The 22455-nt window shown below is 40.0% G+C and overlaps 1 protein-coding gene and 1 pseudogene across 1 annotated transcript in view; one reads left to right on the top strand and one right to left on the bottom strand.

The window, feature by feature from the left end:
* CUNH11orf97 (chromosome unknown C11orf97 homolog) overlaps positions 1-17312 on the top strand; it is a 78965-nt gene extending 61653 nt beyond the window's left edge. Inside the window, exon 3 of the mRNA XM_021000710.2 lies at positions 17038-17312. Within this exon, the coding sequence (XP_020856369.1) occupies positions 17038-17060 (23 nt within the window). The 3' untranslated portion in view covers positions 17061-17312. The remainder of the gene's footprint in view (positions 1-17037) is intronic.
* A 2736-nt stretch (positions 17313-20048) lies between these two features.
* On the bottom strand, positions 20049-22132 carry LOC110218150 (calumenin pseudogene; annotated as a pseudogene).
* Positions 22133-22455: the final 323 nt, after the last annotated feature.

A 22455-nucleotide genomic window follows, 5' to 3' on the forward strand; every position in this document is an offset into this window, starting at 1 on the left:
GCACAAGGGATAGAGTGCTGGACCTGGAGTCGGGAAGATTTTTCCTGAGTTCAAATCCAGCTTTAGACACTTACTAGCTGTGTGACCCTGGGCAAGTCACTTAGTCTTGTTTGCCTCAGTTTCCTCCTCTGTAAAATGAGAAGGAAATGGCAAGTCACTCCTGTATCTCGACTAAGAAAACTCCAAGTAAGGTTACAAAAAGTCGGAAGTGGCTGAAAAATGACTGAATAACAAATTAACAAAGAGAAGGCACTAGAATTAAGAGGGGTTGGGAAATGGATAAAATATAAATTCCTCTTTGGTAATTACAACTCTTTACAACTTCACCCCAGGCTACAAGTCCTTCCAGACTTATCACACATTAGCCTCCTTCAAAGCCTCTATAATTCAGCCATACTGGCCTTCCTACTATCCCTCATACATAGTATTGCTTCTCCTTTTATGCCTTTGCCCTGGTTTTTCCCAAGAGTGGAATTTACTCTCTCCTCTGTCCTTACTTTAGACTCTTTAATTTCTTTAAGACTCAACTCAAGAGCTCCCTACTACATGAAGCTTTTCCTGATCCCCCAACTCTTAGTGTCCCCCCCAAAAATTTACCTTCTAATTAATACACATATGTATTTATATATGTTGTCTCCCCTATAGAATATAAGCTCCTTAAGAACAGGGAGTCTTCAATATTTGTCTCATGTCCCCAGAAGCTAGAATAGTGCCTGGCACATTGCAGACATTTAATAAATATATGTTGATTAAATGATTTGCTGGCAGTCGTTGGCTTTACTATCCAACTCTCAATTACTTGTGGGGGCTTATGTTAGCAAGCTGCCATACAGCTATAAGGATGAGCCCCAGGTTCTGTTAGCCCTGGGGTCTAGGCTCTTAAGCCCACTCCATCCCTCTTTCACCAAGTTTGTTTTCCTCCATTAGATGACCCTATTTTGCTCAGATGTGAATGATTAATAATCAACAAGTTCCTACTAATTAATAACCTTTAACGTTTTCTTTTCCTTATCTTGTGTAAGTCTGACATTCTGAAGCCTGGAGAAAACTTGAATCATTAATTCCTTTTGTTCCTCTGTCATAAAACTCCAATAAAAATTCTGAGATTTTATACCATATTTTAAATCTATTTAAGTTGTGTCATAAATATTAATAGGTCTCCACCTGTAGTTTTAGAGGGAATTTCTTCATTTGGCATTTCATTAGATCAAAAGAAACTCAGGTCCAATTCCTATCCCTATCCCTATTAGTAAGTATCCATGTATCCATGGATATGCATACACAGTATCTTCAAAAATCTTATTAGGCTGTTGGACACATAAATGGCAATCACAAAAAAATGGCAAAATATAACTTGTTTTCTTTTACATTTATATGTGGCAAAGTCCTAGAAAAAGTTAAGGAGACTAAGACATAGAAGTCTGCCACACAAGTAGGCCTTCAATTAGCAGTAAGAATGTCACAGAACTGGAATCTCAGTTACGCAAATATGAAAAATATAGGGAATATTCTAGTGATCAGTGGAGATTACACTTTGTGTTTCTTCCAGTGCCAGTTAACTACTAGGTTCTGCACAAAATGTGACTCATTTTCCCTACTAATGGAGAAGTCAAAGGACTGAAGAATTGCCTCTTTTCTTCTATAGTTTAACAGAGAAAAACAGACAAACAAAACAAAACAAAACCTAGTCCCTGACAACTCTGCACAGCCCTGCCTCACTTAAATCCAGTTCCCTCAAGTCAAGACATCACCCTCCTGATGTCATTGGTCCTCTTCAAGAACAAGGCACGAACAACAACAACAACAAAGAATGAATGTTCCCTGTAAGAAATGAAATGTTTCAAGTAGAGAACAGAAAGGAACAATATGAATGAGCCTCAGAGGGAAACCCCAACCTCTGGCAGGAGGTTCAGGGGTGGAAGAATATGACCAGAGGAAAAGGAAGGAGAAGAAAGGGAAGAATCCAGCTACCATTTCATCTTCCTTTTGTCCTCTGTCAAACTGCTTTAAAAAGGTGTCTATACCCAGTGTCTCTACTCTCTCACTGCCTTGCAATCTGAATTCTACTTCCACTATTCCACTGAAACTGTTCTCTCCAATATCACCAATACCTTCCTAACTGCTAAATGCAATATATTTTTTTTCTGTCCTCATTTTCCTTGACCTTTTTACAACTTTTGACATTATTGCTCTCTCCCATCAGATATTCGAATCCCCTTTGGCTTCAGAGATTTTACTAGTTTTCCTTCTAACTCAACTGCTTTTATTTTTCAGCCTCTTTCCCAATTGTTAAAGTAGATACTTCTCAGGATCTGTTGTTGGTCCTCTTTTCTCTGTAACATCTCTCTTAGCAATGTTATTCATTCCCAGGGCTCCAACTACCAGCTCCATGAATATGACACTCCTTCTACTCATCTCATATTTCTCAGATGTTTTCTGCAATTATCTCCTCCTTCACTCCATCTCACATAAAGAGATGGCTTTTCTTCTTGCCAAGGCAAACTCCTCTATATTTACAAGTGATCCCAGACCATCCTGTCTTCTCTAGCAGACTGCCCCTTCTATATGTTCACACGCTTATTGATCTTTAATTTCTCATTGTCTGCTGGCTGTTTCCCTGCCTACCAACATGCCCATGTCTCTTCTTTCCTCAAAAAACCCTCACTTGACCAATTTATTCCCTGCTAGCTATTGTCCCACATATCTCTTCCATTTTATGGCTAAACTCCTTGAGAAGGCCATCTACAATGGGTGCTTCCACTCCCTTTTCTCTCATTCTCTTCTTAATTCTCTACAATTTGACTTCCAGCCTCAAAAATAATTCAACTGAAACTGTTTTCCCCAAAGTTACCAATGGATTCTTAATCACTAAATTTGGGTGGCCTTTTCTCAGTCCTCATTCTCATTCTTCTTGATCTCTCTTTAGCTTTTGAAACTATTGATTCCCCTTTTCCCTTTGATATTCTTTTTTTCTCTACATTTGCCTTCAACTGGTTCTTTAGTCCTACCTGTCTAACTACTCCTTATCAGCCTTCTTTACTTTATCTGCATTTAGATCATGCCTGCTAATGGTGCCTAGGTGTCTCTCAGAGCTCTGTCTCTTCTGCTTCTGTGCTATTTAATTTGATTTCATAAGATTCCATAAATCCAATTCTCTATACAAATGATTCTCAGATCTATTTATCTAGTTCTTAATCACTCTCCTGACCTCCAGTCTCACTTTTCCAGCTGCCAAATGAACATTGCGAACTGGATGGCCCATAAATATCTTAAATATAACATGTCCACAACTAAATTATTATCTTTGCCCCAAAACCTTACCCTCTTCCTATCTTCCCTACTACTGTTGAAAGTACCACTGTCCTCATTACTCAGACTCACAATCTAGGAATCATCTTTAACTCCTCACTGTATCTAATCCCACAATATCCAATCAGTTATCCAATCCTGTCTTTCATAACATCCTTGGTATAAGAGATTTCTCCTCTGACACCGGTTGGTGAAAGACCCTCATTGCTTTATGCCAGGATTAATAAAACAGGTTGATTTCACTGCCTCAAATCTCTCCTCATGCCAGTCTATCTTCTACTCCGCTGTCAAACTGATTTTTCTAATTCACAGGTCTGACCATGTCATCCTTCTATTCAATAAACTCCAAATGGTTCCCTATAACCTCCAGGATCGAGTATAAAATCCTCTGACATTTAAAGCCCTTAACAGCCTTATTATTCCTTCCACTTTTCCAGTCTTCTTACACCTTAAACACATCCATGTTCTCTACAATCTAGTGATACTTGCCTCCTTGCTATTCCCTGTACACAATACTCCATCTCTCAATGTGGGGCGTTTATGCCGGCTGTCCCCCATGTCTGGAATGCTTTCCTTCCTCATCTCTGCCTCCCAGCATCCCTTGCTTCCTTCAAATCCTGCCTAGAATCCCATGTTCTACAAGAAGCTTTCCCTAATTTCCCTTAATGCACTGCCTTCCCTGTGTTGATTATCTCCAATTTGTCCTGTATATGTCTTGCTCGTACATGGTTGTTTGCATGTCATCTCTCCCATTAGACTGTCAGCTCCTCGAGAGCAGGGACAGTATTTTTTGCTGTTCTTTGTAACCTCAGCGCTTAGCACAGTGCTTGGCACAGAACAGGTGCTTGTTGATTGATATCTATTATCCTTAGCCTTGAACTCTCTTCTGAGATCCAGGGCCATGTCTCCCACTGACTACAGTCTATCTCCCCGTAGATGTCTATTTCAAAAGCTACATGTCCAAAACTAAGCCCATTATCTTTTCCACTAACCTTTCTCTTTCTGACTTCACTATTTGTATCTGTAACATCCAATGTACAGTGTTTATAACTTTGAAATGATATTAGATACTTCCTCTCCCCTCTTCCAGCTAAGGGTTTTATTTGTTTATAACTTCACAAGTTTTCTTATACTTTGTTGTTGTTGTTGTTGTTGTTCAGCTGTTTCAGTCATACCTGACTCTTTGTAACCTCATTTAGTATTTTCTTGGCAAAGATACTGGAGTGGTTTGTGATTTCCTTCTCCAGCTCATTTTTACAGATGAGGAACTGAGGCAAAAAGGATTAAGTGATTTGTCCAGGGTCACACAGTTAGTAAATGTCTACGGTGGTATTTGAACTCAGGTATTCCTGATTCCAGACCCAGTGCTCTTTCTACTGCTCGTATTTGACTCCTCTCTGTTGGGGATCTGTAAGGATGTAGAGGGCCACAGGCTGTTCATGAGGTCTCACTGATGGGCGGAGGCCCCTCTTGGGTGACTGATCTATGAGCAAAGGTCGCCTGGTTCCGGTGCTCCATTCTATGGATCTTTAACAATCTTTAACTCCCCTAGTTATTGTATGGTCATTAGCAGCCTATTCTGGGATTGGAGACAGATAAGTGCACAGTAAGTGCATACACTGTCCTTAGCACAGGATGAGCTCTACATCATTGTAACTGGATAAGAAGTTCCTGTTACTTTACTACTTAAGGGGATGCTTTGTAAAAATAAAACTGAGTTGCTTCCATCTTGTCTCCTGCCTCATCAATGCGCATTGGAGACAGAAGGTTAAGCTGGTCTTATCCCTTCAAATTAGTATAGGATCCTTGCTCTAGTGGTGAGCTGAATTAGTTGTGCACAACACTCTCTATATACTCTGTAATTCAGGAAATCTGATCTTGGTGTTCCTCACATATGACAATCTACCTCCTAGTTCCATGTCTTTATACAAGTCTTTCTCCCATTCTTTATCCCAGATAGAATCAGTAGAATGAAGAGCTCTTCAGAGAGAAATGTGGGAAGCAGTCCAACAAATCCCCCTTTTTTGGATAAGATTTTATTATTGGCACGTAAAATTAATATACTTCCCTGTTCATGGAAATGTAGAGAATCAGAACAGGTGTACACACTATTCTCCCAACCCCCATCAAGAGCATTTGTATTGCACATGAATCAACCCCAAGGCGCCCTTGTTTTAGAATTAGTTTTCTTAAAAAAATTTTGGTTTATTTGACAAAAAGAATTAACTACAGCATACACATCACTATGCAATGATTATAGCAATTACTAAACTATGCAATTATTATAGTGATTTTTCAATGCTACTTTAATAATAAAAGCTTGATAACAAGTCTATATCATTTGCTTTACTCTTCATACTATATAAGACGAATTTTTTTCATTTATCATTTACATTAATTACCTTGTATAATACAACAACTTATTAAACTGAAGAGAAATATTTCTAAGGAGCCCTGTATGCCAAAAATAAGCATTAAATTCCTGTCTTTGGCTTTGAGTTGTTCTCTCAAATGCAATTGACTTAATTCTTCCCTCTTCTCCCCACTACCTCCATTTCTTTTTTTTTAATTACTAATTAATTTATTTTTAGTTTTCAACATTTACTTTCACAAGATTTTGAGTTCCAAACTCTTCTCATTTCTCCCTGATGGGGTGCTTGGGTGCTTGTGCTTGGACCCCAATTTCTCCCTAGTCTTAGAAACACTGTCTCTGATAATCACTCCCCAGTCCAAGGACACTGTGCCTAGCAATTATTCATGTGTGGGCCCTAGCAAGACCCTTATCTACCTCCCTGGTGCAGCTACACAAAGCTGGATGGAGAGAGTGTTAGGCTGCTCAGGCCCTAGCCCTCAGATCATGTCTCTGGAAGCCTACCAATTCCTTAGTAAGTTCGTGTCTTGTGAGAAAGTTTTCCCTTGTTGCAGAGCATTCTCTCATCAAGACAGAGAGAGAGGGGTACCTTGGCCAGCCCAAGGCGTTTTGTCCTTGGCTGGCCCAGGGACTCTTCCTCCTGCCAGACTCCCAAGATCCATACCTCTGTCATCTCCCTCTCTGTCTAGTATACTCCCTGTTCTTTACCATCCATAGCTCCCAAAGCCACCTGGACCTTTAGATTACCTAATCAGTATCCCTGGCATTCCTTTCCCATGCCCTTTTCCATATAAACCCTGGCTCCATCACCGGTCTCTCACAGGCTCTTTAAGAATCCTTGCCCAGGGGCAGCTAGGTGGAACCAGCCCTGAAGTCGGGAGGACCTGAGTTCAAATCTGGCCTCAGACCAAACACTTGACACTTACTAGCTGTGTGACCCTGGACAAGTCACTTAACCCCAATTGCCTAAAAATAAAAAATAATAAAAATAATAATAAAAAAAAGAGTCCTTGCCTGCTGAAAAGTATAACAATAAATCTTTGCCACCTTGACTTAAAGAATGCTTGAGTCTGTGAATTCATTCCAAACGACCCCATTCTGTGCTCCAGTCTTTGAGGGGTCTCAACCTCTCAGACCACAACATCCCCTCCCATCCCAAGACTTTGTGCATTTTGAATACCCTCTCTCCCCAATCTGCCTTCCCTTCTATCACTGCCCCCCCCCTTATCCCCTTTCCTTTCTATTTTCCTGTAGGGTAGGACAGATTTCTATACCCCATTGCCTATATATCTTACTTCCCAGTTGCATGTAAAAACCAATTTTAACATTTGTTTTTAAAACTTTGAGTTCCAAATTCTCTTCCTTCCTCCCTCCCCACCCACCCTCATTGAGAAGGCAAGCAATTCCATATAGGTTATACATGTGTAGTCATGTAAAACACTTCCATAATTATCATGCTGTGAAAGACTATATTGCCCTCTATCCTATCCTGAACCCCATTTATTCTGTTCTCTCCTTTGACCCTGTCCCTCTTCAAAAATATTTGCTTCTGATTACCCCCTCCTTCAATCTGCCCTCCCTTCTATCATTCCCCACTTTCTTATTCCTTCCCCCCCTATTTTCCTGTAGGGTAAGATAGATTTCCATACCCAGTTGAGTGTGTATATTATTCCTTCCTTAAGCCACATCTGATGAGAGTAAGATTCACTCATTCCCTCTTACCTTCCCCCTTTTCTCCTTCACTGTAAGAGCTTTTTCTTGCCTCTTTTATGTGAGGTAATTATACCCCATTCTACCTCTCCCTATCTCCTTCTCCCAGTACAATCCTTTCTCACCACTTGATTTTATTTTTTAGATATCATCCCTTCATATTCAACTTATCCTGTGCCCCTGCCCCTCCTTTTCCTTCCTTTTTCTAGGTCTCCTCCTTTTTCTCTTCCAAATGCTAGGCTCAAAACAGGTTTGATCATCCTCTTCTTTTCCTGATATGGAAAGGACAGAATTTAATTTGATGCTGGTTCACTGATCATTGATTCTTTCTACGTCCAAAGCTGGGTCTATAAAACATTGTCAAATTGAACCAGAACATTCCATTTGCTTAGTTATTTCAGCATTACCCAGGGAGGCAACAAAACTCAGTGTTCCCCCAACTCACTGTTTCATTCTCTAAAATTTTCTTCCCTTCTATTCTCCTCTGTGCCTGTAATTGTAATGCAGGTTTCTGGGTGTCCCAGAGAGTCCAAAAACCTGAATGTTCTGGTCTCATTTCATTTCCATGAGCCTCTATATTGATGAGTCTCATCTAAGATGGCTTTCCTAGGTTTGAATCCCAAAAGTTTTACCCTGCACAAGACTGGGAGAGCACAGATTTCTGGAGCATAAAGGAATGGGGAGAAAACTGGGCCTGGAGATGGAGAAGAGCTGAGATTGTCAGATCTGTCAAGGGTTGGATAAGGCAAGAAAAAAGGGGGAATAAATAGGGCAGGAAACATTTTTAAGTACCATCTTAAAACACTGAGATTCCTATAAGCAGAAGGATTCATACCTGGGCTCTCCCTCTTTTCCTATACAGTACCCCTTCAACACACACACACATACACACAAAATTCTTTCTCATACTGACTGAAGCTCCACTGATATGGATAAAGAGGTACCTTCTTTTAAAAATACTATTTTGAGGGTTATTTAACCTCCTCTAAACCTTATATCTAGAAGACAGGGGGGTACTATTAGTCATTCAATTTTTATATGAATTTGTTCAATCATTTGCTTTTTTTTTTATTCTGAACTTGAAAAACATCCATGAATACTCCCAGTAGTTATAAATTACTGTATCCTATTTGAAATATTTCTATCAAAGTTTGCTTTTGGGTCTTATGTATATAAAACATTTCTTTTACTGGGGGAAATAAATAGCTGTCCCATACCTGATTCATATTTTACACTGAATACTTTTTGCTCACTTCTTTGGGAATACCCTAGACATAAGATAAACCTAAAGTACAAAAAAATGTTTCATAGGATATCAGGCTGGTGATATAATGAGCCAAAGAGTTTGAGGAGTCAGACCCTTTTTTAAATGATTAGGATCCCCCAGAACCTAACCCAGTCATCCCTTGGTGGAGAGACAAAGGGAGGACTTCATGAATAAGGTTTCTTCTTACTATTACTATTTACTTACAAGGTTATACATGTGGCCTTGGGAAAATTACTTAACATGTCAGAGCCTCACTTTTTTTTTAACCTTTAAAATGGAGTTGGACTAGATTAATGGTTCCCATCTTGTGAATAAGACTGGTGTTACAACAATAGGCCTATATGAATATCAATAGTTAATCTGATCTTTATTTGTTCCAATAAAATAGGCAGCATAACTCATAGAAATGTAGGAAGAGAGTGAGGTTTAGCCAAAATCACGCTCCAAAGAAATAGTCTTTTGCTGCTGACTAATAAAAACAGGTATGTGGGCAAGGCAGAGAAAGTAAAGTGACTTTCTTCTGCTTTTGTTCTGGCTCAAATTCATTTGTAGGCTAAACCATAGGGAATCTTAAGAATGTCTAACTCAAAGTGAGATAATGATCTGAAACAGAGGGCTGCAGTCCTTCTCAGATATAGGTATGTGGGAGGAAGAAAGCCTTAATCTTAGTCTCGGTGCATTCTGGTAAGTTTTTTTGGATAGATGTGATGCTTTTGACTAAAATTATCACCCTGCCCTTATCAGTGACACTATAAACTAACAAAATCCAGTTGAAATAATTGACACATGGTGCCAAAGAGATGAAGTCCAGAAACCTGTAACAAAGATCAACACCCAACAAATACTACCTGCCCAGTGTCTACCATAGGACCACTGAAGATCAGCAGAAGAGCAACAAGCTAAGGCTGCATACCTAGGGGTCACTGACAGTCATCATGCCAGGGGACCAGCAGAACAATATGACAAGATTGCCAGAAAGCATCGGTGATCATACAGTGTTGGAGACATGAGTTAACCCTCCACAAAAATGCCCTGTGTTCTTTATGCATGTGCCCCTCATACACAGCTGATCTCCTTACTGAAGGGGTATATCGTACCTGGCACATGTTTTTGTTTTTTTGACACTTGGGATTAAGTGACTTGCCCGGGGTCACACAGCTAGTAAGTGTCAAGTATTTGGTCTGAGGCCGGATTTGAACTCAGGTCCTCCTGACTTCAGGGCCAGTGCTCTATCCACTGCGCCACCTCGCTGCCCCGTGGCACACATTATTGTTGTTGTTGTCCAGTCTTTTTCAGTTGTGTCTGACTCTTTGTGACCTTATTTGGTGTTTTCTTGGCAAAGATACTATAGTGGTTTGCCATTTCCTTCTCCAACTCACTTTACATGAGGAAACTGCAGCAAACAGAGTTAAGTGACTTGCTCTGGGTCACACAGCTAGTAAGTGTCTGAAGCCTGATTTGAACTTAAGAGGATGAATCTTCCTGACTTCAGGCCAGATACTCTTATCCACTGTGCCCCTAGATGCCCCCTACAATTACTAATAGCTATTTTATAAACAAACAAACAAACATTACTTTTCACCAAGAACTTAAAGTGTTATGGGCATGAAGTCATTTCCAGCTCTGCCTCACTTAAATCCATTTCATGTGCAAACCCTTACAATTTTCCTGTGAGGCAGGAAGCAGGAAACATTCTTATTTTAAAGATGGGGAAATGAGGCACAAAGACTAAGTGATTTGCCATGGTGTGTTAAAAGTATACTGAAAAGAGAAGCAGTCCTGACTCCTGTACTGGACAATACTTACTAACTTTTAAAAACATTGAGTAAGGTACTTGTAGCTTGACACTGTATATAGATGGAAGTCCCTGTTTTAAAAATAAGAAGTATAGCATAAGACAATGAAGAAATAAGAACTGGGGGAAAAAATTTTAAGGCATTATCCAAGGTCTGACCTAAAAAGCAATGGTAATTTCAGAGGATACTCTTCCTCCTATATTCTCCAGGGTTCAGATATTAGGACCTCAAGATAGGGATTAGAAAACACTGAGACAAGTTTAAAATAATGCTATTCACCTTCAGAGTACCTCCAAATGGCATCAAAATTACTCTCGAAGGCTCAGTTTCAACTGGCACATAGTAGGCACTTAATGTTTATTGTTTAATTGATTTGTACTTGTGGAAGTAGTGTTTCGTTTCTACCTTTCTTATTACCTGTGCTTTGAATGGTGTCCTTTGTCTAACTAAAGAAAATATATAATTATTAAGTATACACATTGATTGTGGTTCCTGAGCTCTGTTTTGGAGATAAGAAATCACAGACTAGCCGGAACTTGAGGTAGTTCTGGGGACTCCAGGGGTTACTTCAGCTTCTACAATAAATAAACATACCTTCTTTAGACTGAGTAAAGGTGTCACACATATACGTGTTACTGTTTTTCAACTGTATGAGAGTTTTGTCATGACTAGCATAACACAAATTTATTTGAAGACCACAAAATTCATAGTAGCTTTTTGTCATATAATTTATAATTCAGTGGATACTAATTCAGTTCAATTCAACCAGCACTTATACAGTGTCTACTATGTGTCAGGCACTGTGTTAGTTGCTGAGGATGAAAATATGAAAAATGATGTAATTCTTGACCTTAAGGAGCTTTTGTTCTTCTGGAAGGAAATGAAATGTACACACATAAATAAATACAAAGTAAATACAATAGTTTCTGAGAGGGGAAGAGAACACTTCAAGTGACAGGAGGGTCAGGAAAGTTCTTCTATCTTGTTCAGCTGTGTCTGACTCTTCGTGACCCCATTTGGAGTTTTCTTGACAAAGATAGTAGAGTGACTTGCTATTTCCTTCTTCAGTTCATTATACAGATGAGGAATTGAGACAAACAGGGTTAAGTGACTTGCCCAGGGTCATACAGCTATTAAGTGTCTGAGGCCAGATTTGAACTCAGGAAAAGGTGTCTTTCCAGACTACGGGACTGACACTATATCCACTGCATCAATCAGCTGTCCCTAAGTCACTGTATACTAGGAGGCATTTGAGCAGTGCTTCAAAGGGAGCTAAAGAAGGGGGGGCAGCTCGGTGGTGCAGTGGATAGAGCACCAGCCCTGGAGTCCGGAGGACCTGAGTTCAAATCTGGCCTCAGACCAAACACCTGACACTTACTAGCTAGTGTGACCCTGGGCAAGTCACTTAACCCCAACTGCCTAAAAGTAAAAAAGAAATAAAAGGAAATAATTAAAAAAAAAGAAGTAGGTAAGGAAGTAGAGCATTCCAGGCACAGGAAGGAGACAGCCTGTGCAAAGGCACGGTGGTAAGAGATTAGAATACTGCAATCAAGGAACAAATAGCAGAGTTTGTAGCTAGGACAAGGAGTGCAGGAGGGGAAATAGTGTGAAGTCAGTGAAACGCCAAACAAGACAGTTTATATTTTATCTTAGAGGGATTAAGGGACTAAGAAGCTTCTTGGGCAGGTAAAGAACATGGTCAGGGTTAATGATAACAGCTAACATTTATAGAACATTTTAACTTTTGCAAAGTGCTTTATAAGTATTACCTCATTTTATTCTCACAACTCACGAGGATAGGAGCTTTTATTACTTCCATTTTACAGATGAGGAAACTGAGTCTGACAGAGGTTAAGTGATTTGCTCAGCTTCACACAACTAAGTGGAGCAGTGGATAGAGTAGTAGGCCTGAAGTCAGAAAGACTCCTCTTCCTGAATTTGAATCTGGCCTCAGACACTTTCTAGCCTTGTGACCCTGGGCAAGTTAACCGTTTGCCTGAGTTGCCTCATCGGTAAAATGACCTGGAGAAGGAAATGGCAAATTGCTCCATCTTTGCCAAGAAAGCCCCACATGGGGTTATGAAGAGTCAGACATGACTGAAAAAGACAGCAACAACAGCACAGTAAATGTCTGAGGCCAAATATGAATTCAGGTCTTCCTGAGTCCAGGTTCAGGGAGCACTGGAGTACATATATACCTATGTGCCCCCCAGCTGTCAGAAACATCAGTGTCATAGCTGTGCAGGGGATATATTGGAGAAGGAAGAGAAAGGGGGGAGAACAATTCAGTTATTTATGAAGGCAGTACCAAGATGTTGAAGTAGCAGGAAGATGCAGGGCGAGCTTTCTTCCTGACTCCAACCCACCTCCCTCCCCTCCAAAAAACCCCAACAACTTTAACAAGATCTAGAAAACAAACTAGACTGAATCTTAACTGCAAATCTAATTTTAAAAAAATCACAGTGAGTGGCTCAGGTCAGCACAAGGAAGCCAGCAGAGATCTGTGGGCAGTTGGAATGAGGTCTGGCCAGGAGTGCACAGGACAAAGCATTCCAGTGCAGGGAGAGGCTATGCCCCCAGGTAAGAAGACCTCCTAGACCCAGCATAGAGGGGTCTAAATTTGTTCACAGTGCAGGGGCAGGCAGCAGCTGACAGTGCACTGGAACTCTCTACCCAGTTCCAGATCACAGATCCAGACTGAGGAAGTACACTGGCACCTAGCAGTGATGTGTTCTTTGCAATGAACAAGTTTAAAAACAAACAGCAGTTATATGGTACTGATCCTGGGAGCAAAATAGAGTCTTAGTTCCAGCTTCTACCCTAGTCTGAAGCCTGCAATGAAATAGTCAGAGCAGGAACCCCAGACCAGAGAAAGGGAAGCCTGCAGCTCTATGGCTTTGAACTAGCAGAGCTTTCCCGCTGGCTGACAGTGACTGAGTCTGACAGCAGCCTATCCAAATGCCAACTGGGCAAGTCCACAGACCTACTGCTCAGACCCAAACACAGGTCAGGAACTTGCAGACCTTATGCCATGGGAACAGCAAGCAGTTTTTGCCCTGGATCAGACCACTTTGGGAGTGCTGAAAACTTGCAGATCTCAAGTCTGAGCTGGCCCTGAAAGCCTGGACAGCACTTGGTACCCCTAAAAAGCAACAAAAGGCCAGTCCAAACATTCCCTTCAGAAGCACATGGAGCTTGACCCTAACACAGAGTCCTAAGTAAGGAAGTAAGCTGGAAGAATGAGCAAACAACAAACAAAATTCCTCCGTAGAAAGCTATTATGGTGACAGGGACATTCAAAATATAAATCCAGAAGAGAATGACGCCAAAACATCTATAAGCAAAACCTCAAAGCAAAACACAGCTTGGGCTCAAAATAAACTAGAATTCATAGAAGAAAGGAAGCAAGAGTTTAAAAATAAAAAGACTTTAAAATGTTTGAGTGAAACGAGAGTACTTGAGGAAAAAATTGTAAAAGAAATGAGATCTATGGAAGAAAAAATTAGAAAGGGAATTAACAGCTTGGCACAAGAGGTACAAAACCTTGGCCAAGCAACAAACTCCCTAAAAACTAAAATGGACCAAACAGAAGCCAATGATCCTATGAAATAGCAGGAAATATTAAAAAAAAAAGACACTGAAAAAAAAAAAAAGATAACATAAGGTATCACACAGCAAAGAAGACTGACCTGAAAAATAGACTGAGAAAACAAATGAAGAATTATTAAACTACCTGAAAGTCATGACCAAAAAAAAAGAGCTTAGACATTGCATTTCAGAAAATTTTTTTTAAAAATTGCCTAGATCTTTTAGAACCAGAGGACAAAATGGAAATAGAAAGAATCCATCAGTTACCACCTGAAAGAAATCATGAAACAAAAATTTCAGGAACATTATAGCCAAAACCAATTGCTTCCAGATCAAATATGAGCAGCCAGAAAGAATTTAAGTCCCAAAGAGCTATAGTCAGGATTATGCATGATTTGAGAGTTACCATTGTAAAGGAGTCAGGAATACTTCTTTTCCTGAGTTAAAATCTGTCCTCAGACATTAGCAGTGGGACCCTGGGCAAGTCACTTAACCCTATTTACCTCATTTGTAAAATGAGCTGGAGAAGGAAATGACAAACTACTTCAGCATCTTTGCCAAGAAAACCCCAAATGGCATCATGAAGAGTTGTACATGACTCAAACAACTGAACAGCAAACAACAAAACTATAAAGGATTGAAGAGCTATTCCAGAAGGCAAAGAATATAGGTTTACGATCAAGAACAACTTACCTAGCAAAATTCAGGATAATCCTCCAGGGGGAAAAAATAGACATTTCATGAAATAGCAGACTTCCAAACACTTCTGATGAAAAGGTCAGAATAGTGTAGAAACTTTGATGTGCAAACACATAAATCAAGAAAGATGTAAAAAAGTAAACATGAATAAACAATCATAAGAGATTAAACAAGGATAAAGTGCTTACTTTCTAAAATGTATCCCCTCAGATCAGGGGTCATGAAAGGAGTTTAATTGGTTTAATTAGCATATGCAAGTAGACATCTATACAAACAGGGAGGAAAGGGGTAGGAGGAGTGTTAGATGCTTGAAACACCCACTCTTCTGAACTTGTCAAAGGAAGGAAGAATACACACACATAAAGGTGGGTACAGAAATACATTTTATTCGATAGGGAAATAGAAGGGAAAGGAAAGAAGAGAGAAGGGACAATTATCAAGAGGGTGGAGTAATAGAAAAATCAGTCCTGAGCAAAACAAAAAAAAAAACCCAACTAAATAAGAATGTACAAAAATATCTATACTTCTTTTTGCAATGACAAAGAACCAGAAACTTAGTGGGTGCCCCTCCACTTGGGAATTTCTGGCTGAACACTTTACAGTACACACATGTGACAGAATACTATTATGCTGTAAAAAATGATGAAGGGAGAAAAAGAAGGCAGATTTTTGTTGACTGAAAAAAAAATAAATTAAAAAAACTCCTAAGACTACTACAATAGTCTAGGCATGAGGTAATGAACTCCTAAACTAGGGTGGTGGCTTTATGAGTGGAAAATACGGGACAGCTGAGAGAGAAAAGGATATTTTGCTGGGTTGGTTTCTCACACAAATTTAAAGAGGCTCATTTAAATGTGAACATATTGGAGGCCACTTTATGGTTAATGGCGATGGAGGCAATCACCTCATTTCTCTGGCTCCCGTTCCTGCTCATTTCCTGAAGGGTCAGACTGACTTGCTATTCCACTGCACTGTCAAACTGCCACCCACTTCCGGCAGTAAGCTGACACTGGACAAGGGCATTTTTTGGTCATCTACTTCACTTTAAAAGGTAAGTGTGCAAAGGACTGTTACTATCTTTTTACAGGGCAGTCTTTTACAATATCACCTGAAGCAAGTTAATGGGTTCTTATCAGGTGGATTCTTGTGAAAGCTCAGAGCTGACCTATCTGGAAGCTGGACTGAGGAGTTGGATTCCAAGGTACAGGTAGATATGAGTGCTAGAACCAACCAGCCCCCATCCTATCTGGTCTCATGTTCTACTCTAATCAATGCATATAATTTAGAACTGGAAGGGCCCTTAAAAATTGTCTAGTCCAATGATTTCTACTTTTTTTTTTAGTGTGATAATATCAAAACTTTTTGTAGTTCCTCACTGTAGCTGTACCATTAGTATTGTAACATGGGTAGACTAGCTTCTAGTGAACTCACGTGGAGCATGCCCATATATTCTTTGCCTGGTTCTACTCGAGAGAAGGAGTTTGGAAGGGGACAACTTTAGGCCACATGTGACTGAGAAGCTTGTACTGGGTGATCATCCTAATTTGCCTGCTCAACTGGAAAAGCTGATGAATCAAGGGCTTAAAACAGGAGAGGACAAAGAGTTCCTTAACTGGCCGGAATTTCATGTAAACATAAAGATGTGACCCAAACCTTTGGATTTTTCTCTTCTTTTTGGCTTCAAAGCTGAGGACTTCTTTGAGCCAACTGAAATTTTGTGCCTATAAGCCACTTCATCCACATTATACTACAATTCTACTTCCACAGGAAGGGGAGCAAGAGATATGAGTTAATCGCCTACCTCTGCCCCATATCCATTAACCATAAAGTAAAGTGTTCTTAAGTATGCTCATATTTAAAAGAGGCTCTTTAAAGTTGTATGAGAAACCAACCATTAGAATATCCTTTTCTCTCCTAACTCTGCTTGCATACTTTCCTTTTTTCTTTAACATGGAGTACTGGATAGCAAGGTTATATCTCCAAGATTTCTGATAATGAATATTGAATACTGTTTCCAAGAAATACAGAACCAGTCCCACCTTCCCAACCTCTGAGTTCACATTTAAAGACAGTGCTCTTTGAGAAACTCTGCTGGAGGTAAGATTTAATTTATTTAACTACGACCCATTCAAGTTCCCTGCATTCAGACCTTTTAGAGCTTGCAGAGAGAAGAAATGAAGATTCTGTTGTTACCATTTACACAAATAAGTCAAATCTCCTCCTGACTCTCTCCTTTTTTTTTTTTTTTAAAGATCTGAAATCCTCATACTGCATCTACCTCTTGTTTATTGTTCCAGAAATAGTTCCTTCATACTTCTGACCAGGAGCCCAGAATGACCAAGGCACCACCAACTGAAGCTGGCATTAACCCAGAGTTTGTACAAACATCAGTGTGTTGAGTCGAGACACTGAGGCCACTTTTTGGGCTGGGTGTGTGAAATAAAGCTGTTTGTTTACTAAGAGGTTTTGGGTTTCTTTTTTCCTCCCTTTTGGTATAATGTCACCCCCCATTCAATAAATTTCAGTGGCTCCCTATCACCTTCAGGAACAAATAAAAAATGCTTTGTTTGGTGCTCAAAGTCTCTTATAGTTTACTCCCTGCAATGTACTCTTTGATCCAGTGACACTGGTTTCCTGCTGTTTCATGAACAAGACACTCCATCTCTCCACTTCGGACTTTTTTTTTTGGCTGTCCTCCATGCCTGGAATGTTCCCTCTTCATCTGCCCCTCCTGGCTTCCCCAATTACAATCCCATCTTCTACAAGAAGCTTTTCCCAACTCCTTTTAATTCTAGTTCCTTTCTCCTCTTAATTATTTCCTATTTATTACTACTCACACACACACACATACATACATACATACATATATATAGACAGTGCCTGACTATAATAGGTGCTTAATAAATTTTTATCCACTGACTGATGTTAAGCTAACTAATTTACTGTAATACATGCAACTTGGACCTTTGATTCTTAATTTGCAAAGTATCTCCAGGCTTTTGCCTTTTATTCCCCCACAGCCCCACCACAGATCATAGAGTTAGAGCTCAAAAGGATATTAGGGTACATTTAGTCTAATCCTGTCATTTTACAGATGAGGAATCTGAGATTGAGAGAGGTGAAATGACTTGCCTAAGGTCTCCAAGTGGCAAACAGTAGAGGTGGAATTTCAGCCCAAATCCTCTCACTTTTTCCATTATACTACAATATAACCATTAATCATTTTGAAAGCACTTTGTAAACCATAAACACTTTATTAATGTGAGCAACAACAACAATAATAATAAATATAATTATTGAAGGACCCAATATAACCTTTTGGGTACAGGAATTCTGGGTTGTTACATGTCACTTGGCACAGTTATTGTACCACACAATTAACCAGAAGAGCAGCAGTGCTTCAAATTTGCTATGCAAATCCAGAGAAAGAACTACAGAGTCTGAATAAAGATTGAAGCATACTATTTCCTCTTTTTTTTCCTTTCTTGTTTTTCCCTTCATTTGGATTCTTCTTTTATAACATGACTTAATATGGAAATATGTTTAATATGATTATACCATGTACAGCCTATATTGGATTGCATACCATCTTGGGAAGGGAGTAGAGAAGGAGGGAAATTTGAAACTCAAAATCTTATAAAAGTGAATATTGAAAAGTAAAAATTAATTAATTAATTAAAAAAGAAAAACAATTGGCTCAGTTGGCCCATAGGCACAAGATAGAGAATACCTATGTTTATGCCCCAAGGTCAATGACCAAAAAAAAAAAAAGACTCCATACAGTAGTCATTTTTATAATAGCAAAGAACCAGACACAAAACAGATACTCATAGATCAAAGAATGGCTAAATAAGTTGTGACACCTGAATATAATGAAATATTACAATGCCAAGAAACAATGAATATGATGAATGCAGAGAAGCATCATAAGACATATAAAATAATACAGAGCAAGGCAAAATCAGTTATATATATATACATATATACACAAACAATTAGAACAAAGTAAATAGAAAAAACAACAGAATAATCAAAATTGAATGCAATGAAATTTTTTTTATACAATGAATGTAAACAGTTTTATTGAGAAACAGACAGGAACCTGTTTGCATTACAGAATATAAAACTTGGTTCACACTCCATAAAAAACGAAACACCCAAATCAAGAAGAGAACCAGCATTCACAGGCCATGCACTGGGGAGGTGCGAGGCCTGTTTGCTCATCAGCTTCATGCTTTCTTGAAACCAAAAAGAACCCAGGGACTTCATGAGGGATTTCAGTAAAACGCACGCTGCTGAGCACCCAGCATGCAGAAATTGCTGCTGCTGTAATATGCTAAGATTCACTCTTTGGGTGGGTGATTCAAAAACTAGAGCTGGGCTCTGTGCACTGTTGTGTGAACCCTCCCCACACAACCCATGACTGAATTGCATTAAGTAAGCTGAGGCTAGGGTATGGACCACTAGGCATCTTCAGCCATTTGGCACTGAAACCGGGGATCCAGTAGGGCATAGGACCTCAAATCAGGTGCTGCACCTAATGGATTAAGAGTCACCCACACTAACCAGTCTTTCACAACATGGTCCTTAGAAGATCAAAGTCCTGACCTTGTTTAGAGTATTCAACCAGTTCCACCTGATGCTATCAAGTTATATCAAAGGGTATTCTCTATAAAGAAATATATGAAGTAATAAAGGATATATATATATACACATATGTCTTAGTGACCCCAAAACTGCTTACTTGGAACACAAAATGTGTTTTCATAAGAGGTCTACCTACAATTAAGGTCCCTCAAAAGATATAGTTAGTGTGTGAAGCAGGGAGGAAGGGAGTCTGCGGGAGCTGAAAAAGAGCCATTTCTTTGACCATACTTAACTGGAAAATATAAAGCCTTTTCCAAATTCCCCTTCTCCTCTAAGAAGGGTTGACAGCCTGCTTAGCCATGTAAAGTTTTATTTTGGGGGGTGGGTGTGGGCAATGGCACTCAAACCATAGGACCCCTGCCAGGAAAGCCATCTATCTATTGGTGGTATTTCCATCTCCTCTAGACTTGAGCCATGGAGTTTTCCTAGCTGACACCAACCGAGGCCTGGGCAATTTTCATCCAAGAGAAAGTGGGAATAAGTGGTTTGCATTTTGAGGTAAGAGGATCCCTGGTATATTGGGTAGCATGTGGTTTTTTAGGAAACCAGCCCACGAGGATATAAAGAACACTGCAACTGAGATTTTTACTAATACTGTAAGAGGGAAATAAGAATACCCTATCCCACCTAGGGCATTTCCAAGCGCAGCAGCTTTCATATGATGGGATCTACCGGAGTTTCTCTGCTCCAAACCACATTCCATTTGAGCACATTTTACCTTGAGGTTCCATAAAAGAAATGCCTTCACTGATCATTTCTCTTGGCAGGTAATGGCACTTCAATGACATGACTGAAAAGCAGTAAACTATAACTTTTTGAAGCAGGAGTCACTGCCCAGTGCTACCAGGTTGGCCTGGAGAGCATAAGGCAGGGGGTCGGTCTGTCACCCATCCGCCTCTGCTGTCTGGCTGGCAACTCAGCAGACAGTAAAGATGATTTCAACAACTGTCATACAAGCCTGCCCTGGGTATTTCAACGAGTAAATCCACACAGACCTGAGAGTGAAGAAACTCGTTTACTTTTCCTTCAGTTCTCCAGTTGTCCCTAGTGATAGCTTTGTGAAAGGACAGATCACACCCACAACATGACTGATTTTCAAGTCACTGGTCCTAACCCTTTTCAACCAGCTGTGCCTGTCAGAATGAGTAAATGCAGCTCTCGCAGCAGAAAAACTGCATCAGGGCAAGCCTGGCCCAGATTTACAAGTAAGAATCCTTCCTTGCCGGGGACATGAGGAGGAGGGTCAGGTGCTGGAGAGTTAACTGGTCACAACCAACAGTTGGAAATGTCATATTTTAGCAGACAATGCCACGATGCTGTCTCTTTGATATGAAATACTGGGTACTTTTTTCTTTTTCCCTCCCCTGGACTTCTCCTTGTTAATCTTAGGCTTTACAAAATTAGTTAGCTAAGCAAAAAGTACAAAAAAAATATAGAAAGGGTTGGGGATAGTGATAAACTAACATGATCGTGAGGTGAGGATGGGCATCCTTCATTTCATACTCCCAACCAGAAAACAAATAAAAAATAAACAACTTGTTATATATAAAACAAAGTGTAAATCTAAAAAAACACAAGTGTCATAATTTCAGTTTCTCAACAGAAGCAGAGAATGTCCCTCCAGTCCCTTTGGGAAGAGGAAAGGGGATGGGATATGTTTTGCTGTTGTGTTTTTTCACTGCTTTAAAGTTTGTAATAACGGTCTCAGTAGCGAAAACGATTTTTGTGTGAAACCAGAAGCTGTAAAAAATAAATTACTTTTGAAGAAAAATGGGTTTTGTCTGTCAACAATTCAGAATTCATCATGTTGTACTAAGGCGTCGCCGAAATCTGTGGCCTGGCTGCCCAGAAACAAATCGTACTTGTCAATGTTCTCCTCCTTAGAAAGTCTGCCACCCTTGTTCTGGTCTGATTCATCAACCAGATGCCTGGCCTCAGCTTCTGCATGATCATAGTCAGATGGCAGGATCCAGTCTTTGGTTTCCTCTTTATCCATCTTCCCATCACGGTTTTTATCTCGGAATTCCACAAATTGCTCACGCTCAGTCTTCACCCACTCTGGCTCATCAGCATTTCCATCATGGCTATACATGTCACCAATGTATTCTTCCAGATCAATAAAACCATCAGTATTTTTACCTATGTCCTCCATTGTTTCCTGAACAACTATATCTTTCATGTAGTCATATTCTTCAGGGTGAAGAAAAGCTGTGAACTCTTCCTTTGTGGCAATGAGATCTCCATCCTTGTCAGCCATTTCGAACCTCCGCTCATCTGTCATCATCATCTGTTTACAGTTAAACCCATCATCAGGGTCTGGATCATCTAATATGTAGCCGTAGGTGGCATTTTTATATTCCTCATTGAGGTCATGCCCCTTCCACTGTTGCTCTACATCCTCATAAATCCAGCGCTTTTGTGCAAATTTAATCCAGTCTTTGAGCTCATCCACAGTGACAAACCCGTCCTTGTCGCCATCTATTTTACTTACAATCTTTCCAAGTCGCTCCTTGCTCTCCTCTGGTGTCAGCTGATCAAAGGTCTTTGCCTCTTCTGCCCCCAAGAATGCATCACGGTCATAGTCAAAATTCTGGGCATCATCATGAGGTTTATCACTGAGCTGAGGCTCATGGTGTACTCTTTCCTTCTTCTCTGTGGGCTTGCTCAAGGCACAGGCTGTACATAGAGAAAGGCACATCAGAAACTGTCGCAGGTCCATGACTTGATCAGATCACGCCGGCAGGGGCGAGCGAGGCCGTAGAAGGAGTCACGTCCGTTACCGGGGCCGCCGCCACCTCGCTCAGACCACTTCACCTCATGGGCGCATGCACCACCCAACCAGAAGTACGCAATGAAATTCTAATGACCAAACTTGGCCGCGAAAGAAGAGATGATGATTAGATAACTCCCTCAGCTTCTTTGCAGGGAACTATGGATGTGGAACACTGCATGTAACATCAATATATATTTTTTTTAATACAGCAGTTAGTTTTGCTACATTTCTCCCCTCTTTTACTCTTTGTTTTAAGACGTAAATATCTGGAAGGGAAGGAAGTTGAGAAGGCATA

The sequence above is a fragment of the Phascolarctos cinereus genome, unplaced genomic scaffold (assembly GCF_003287225.1).
Source record: "Phascolarctos cinereus isolate Bilbo 61053 unplaced genomic scaffold, phaCin_HiC Scaffold_726;HRSCAF=1367, whole genome shotgun sequence".
Lineage (NCBI taxonomy): Eukaryota > Metazoa > Chordata > Mammalia > Diprotodontia > Phascolarctidae > Phascolarctos > Phascolarctos cinereus.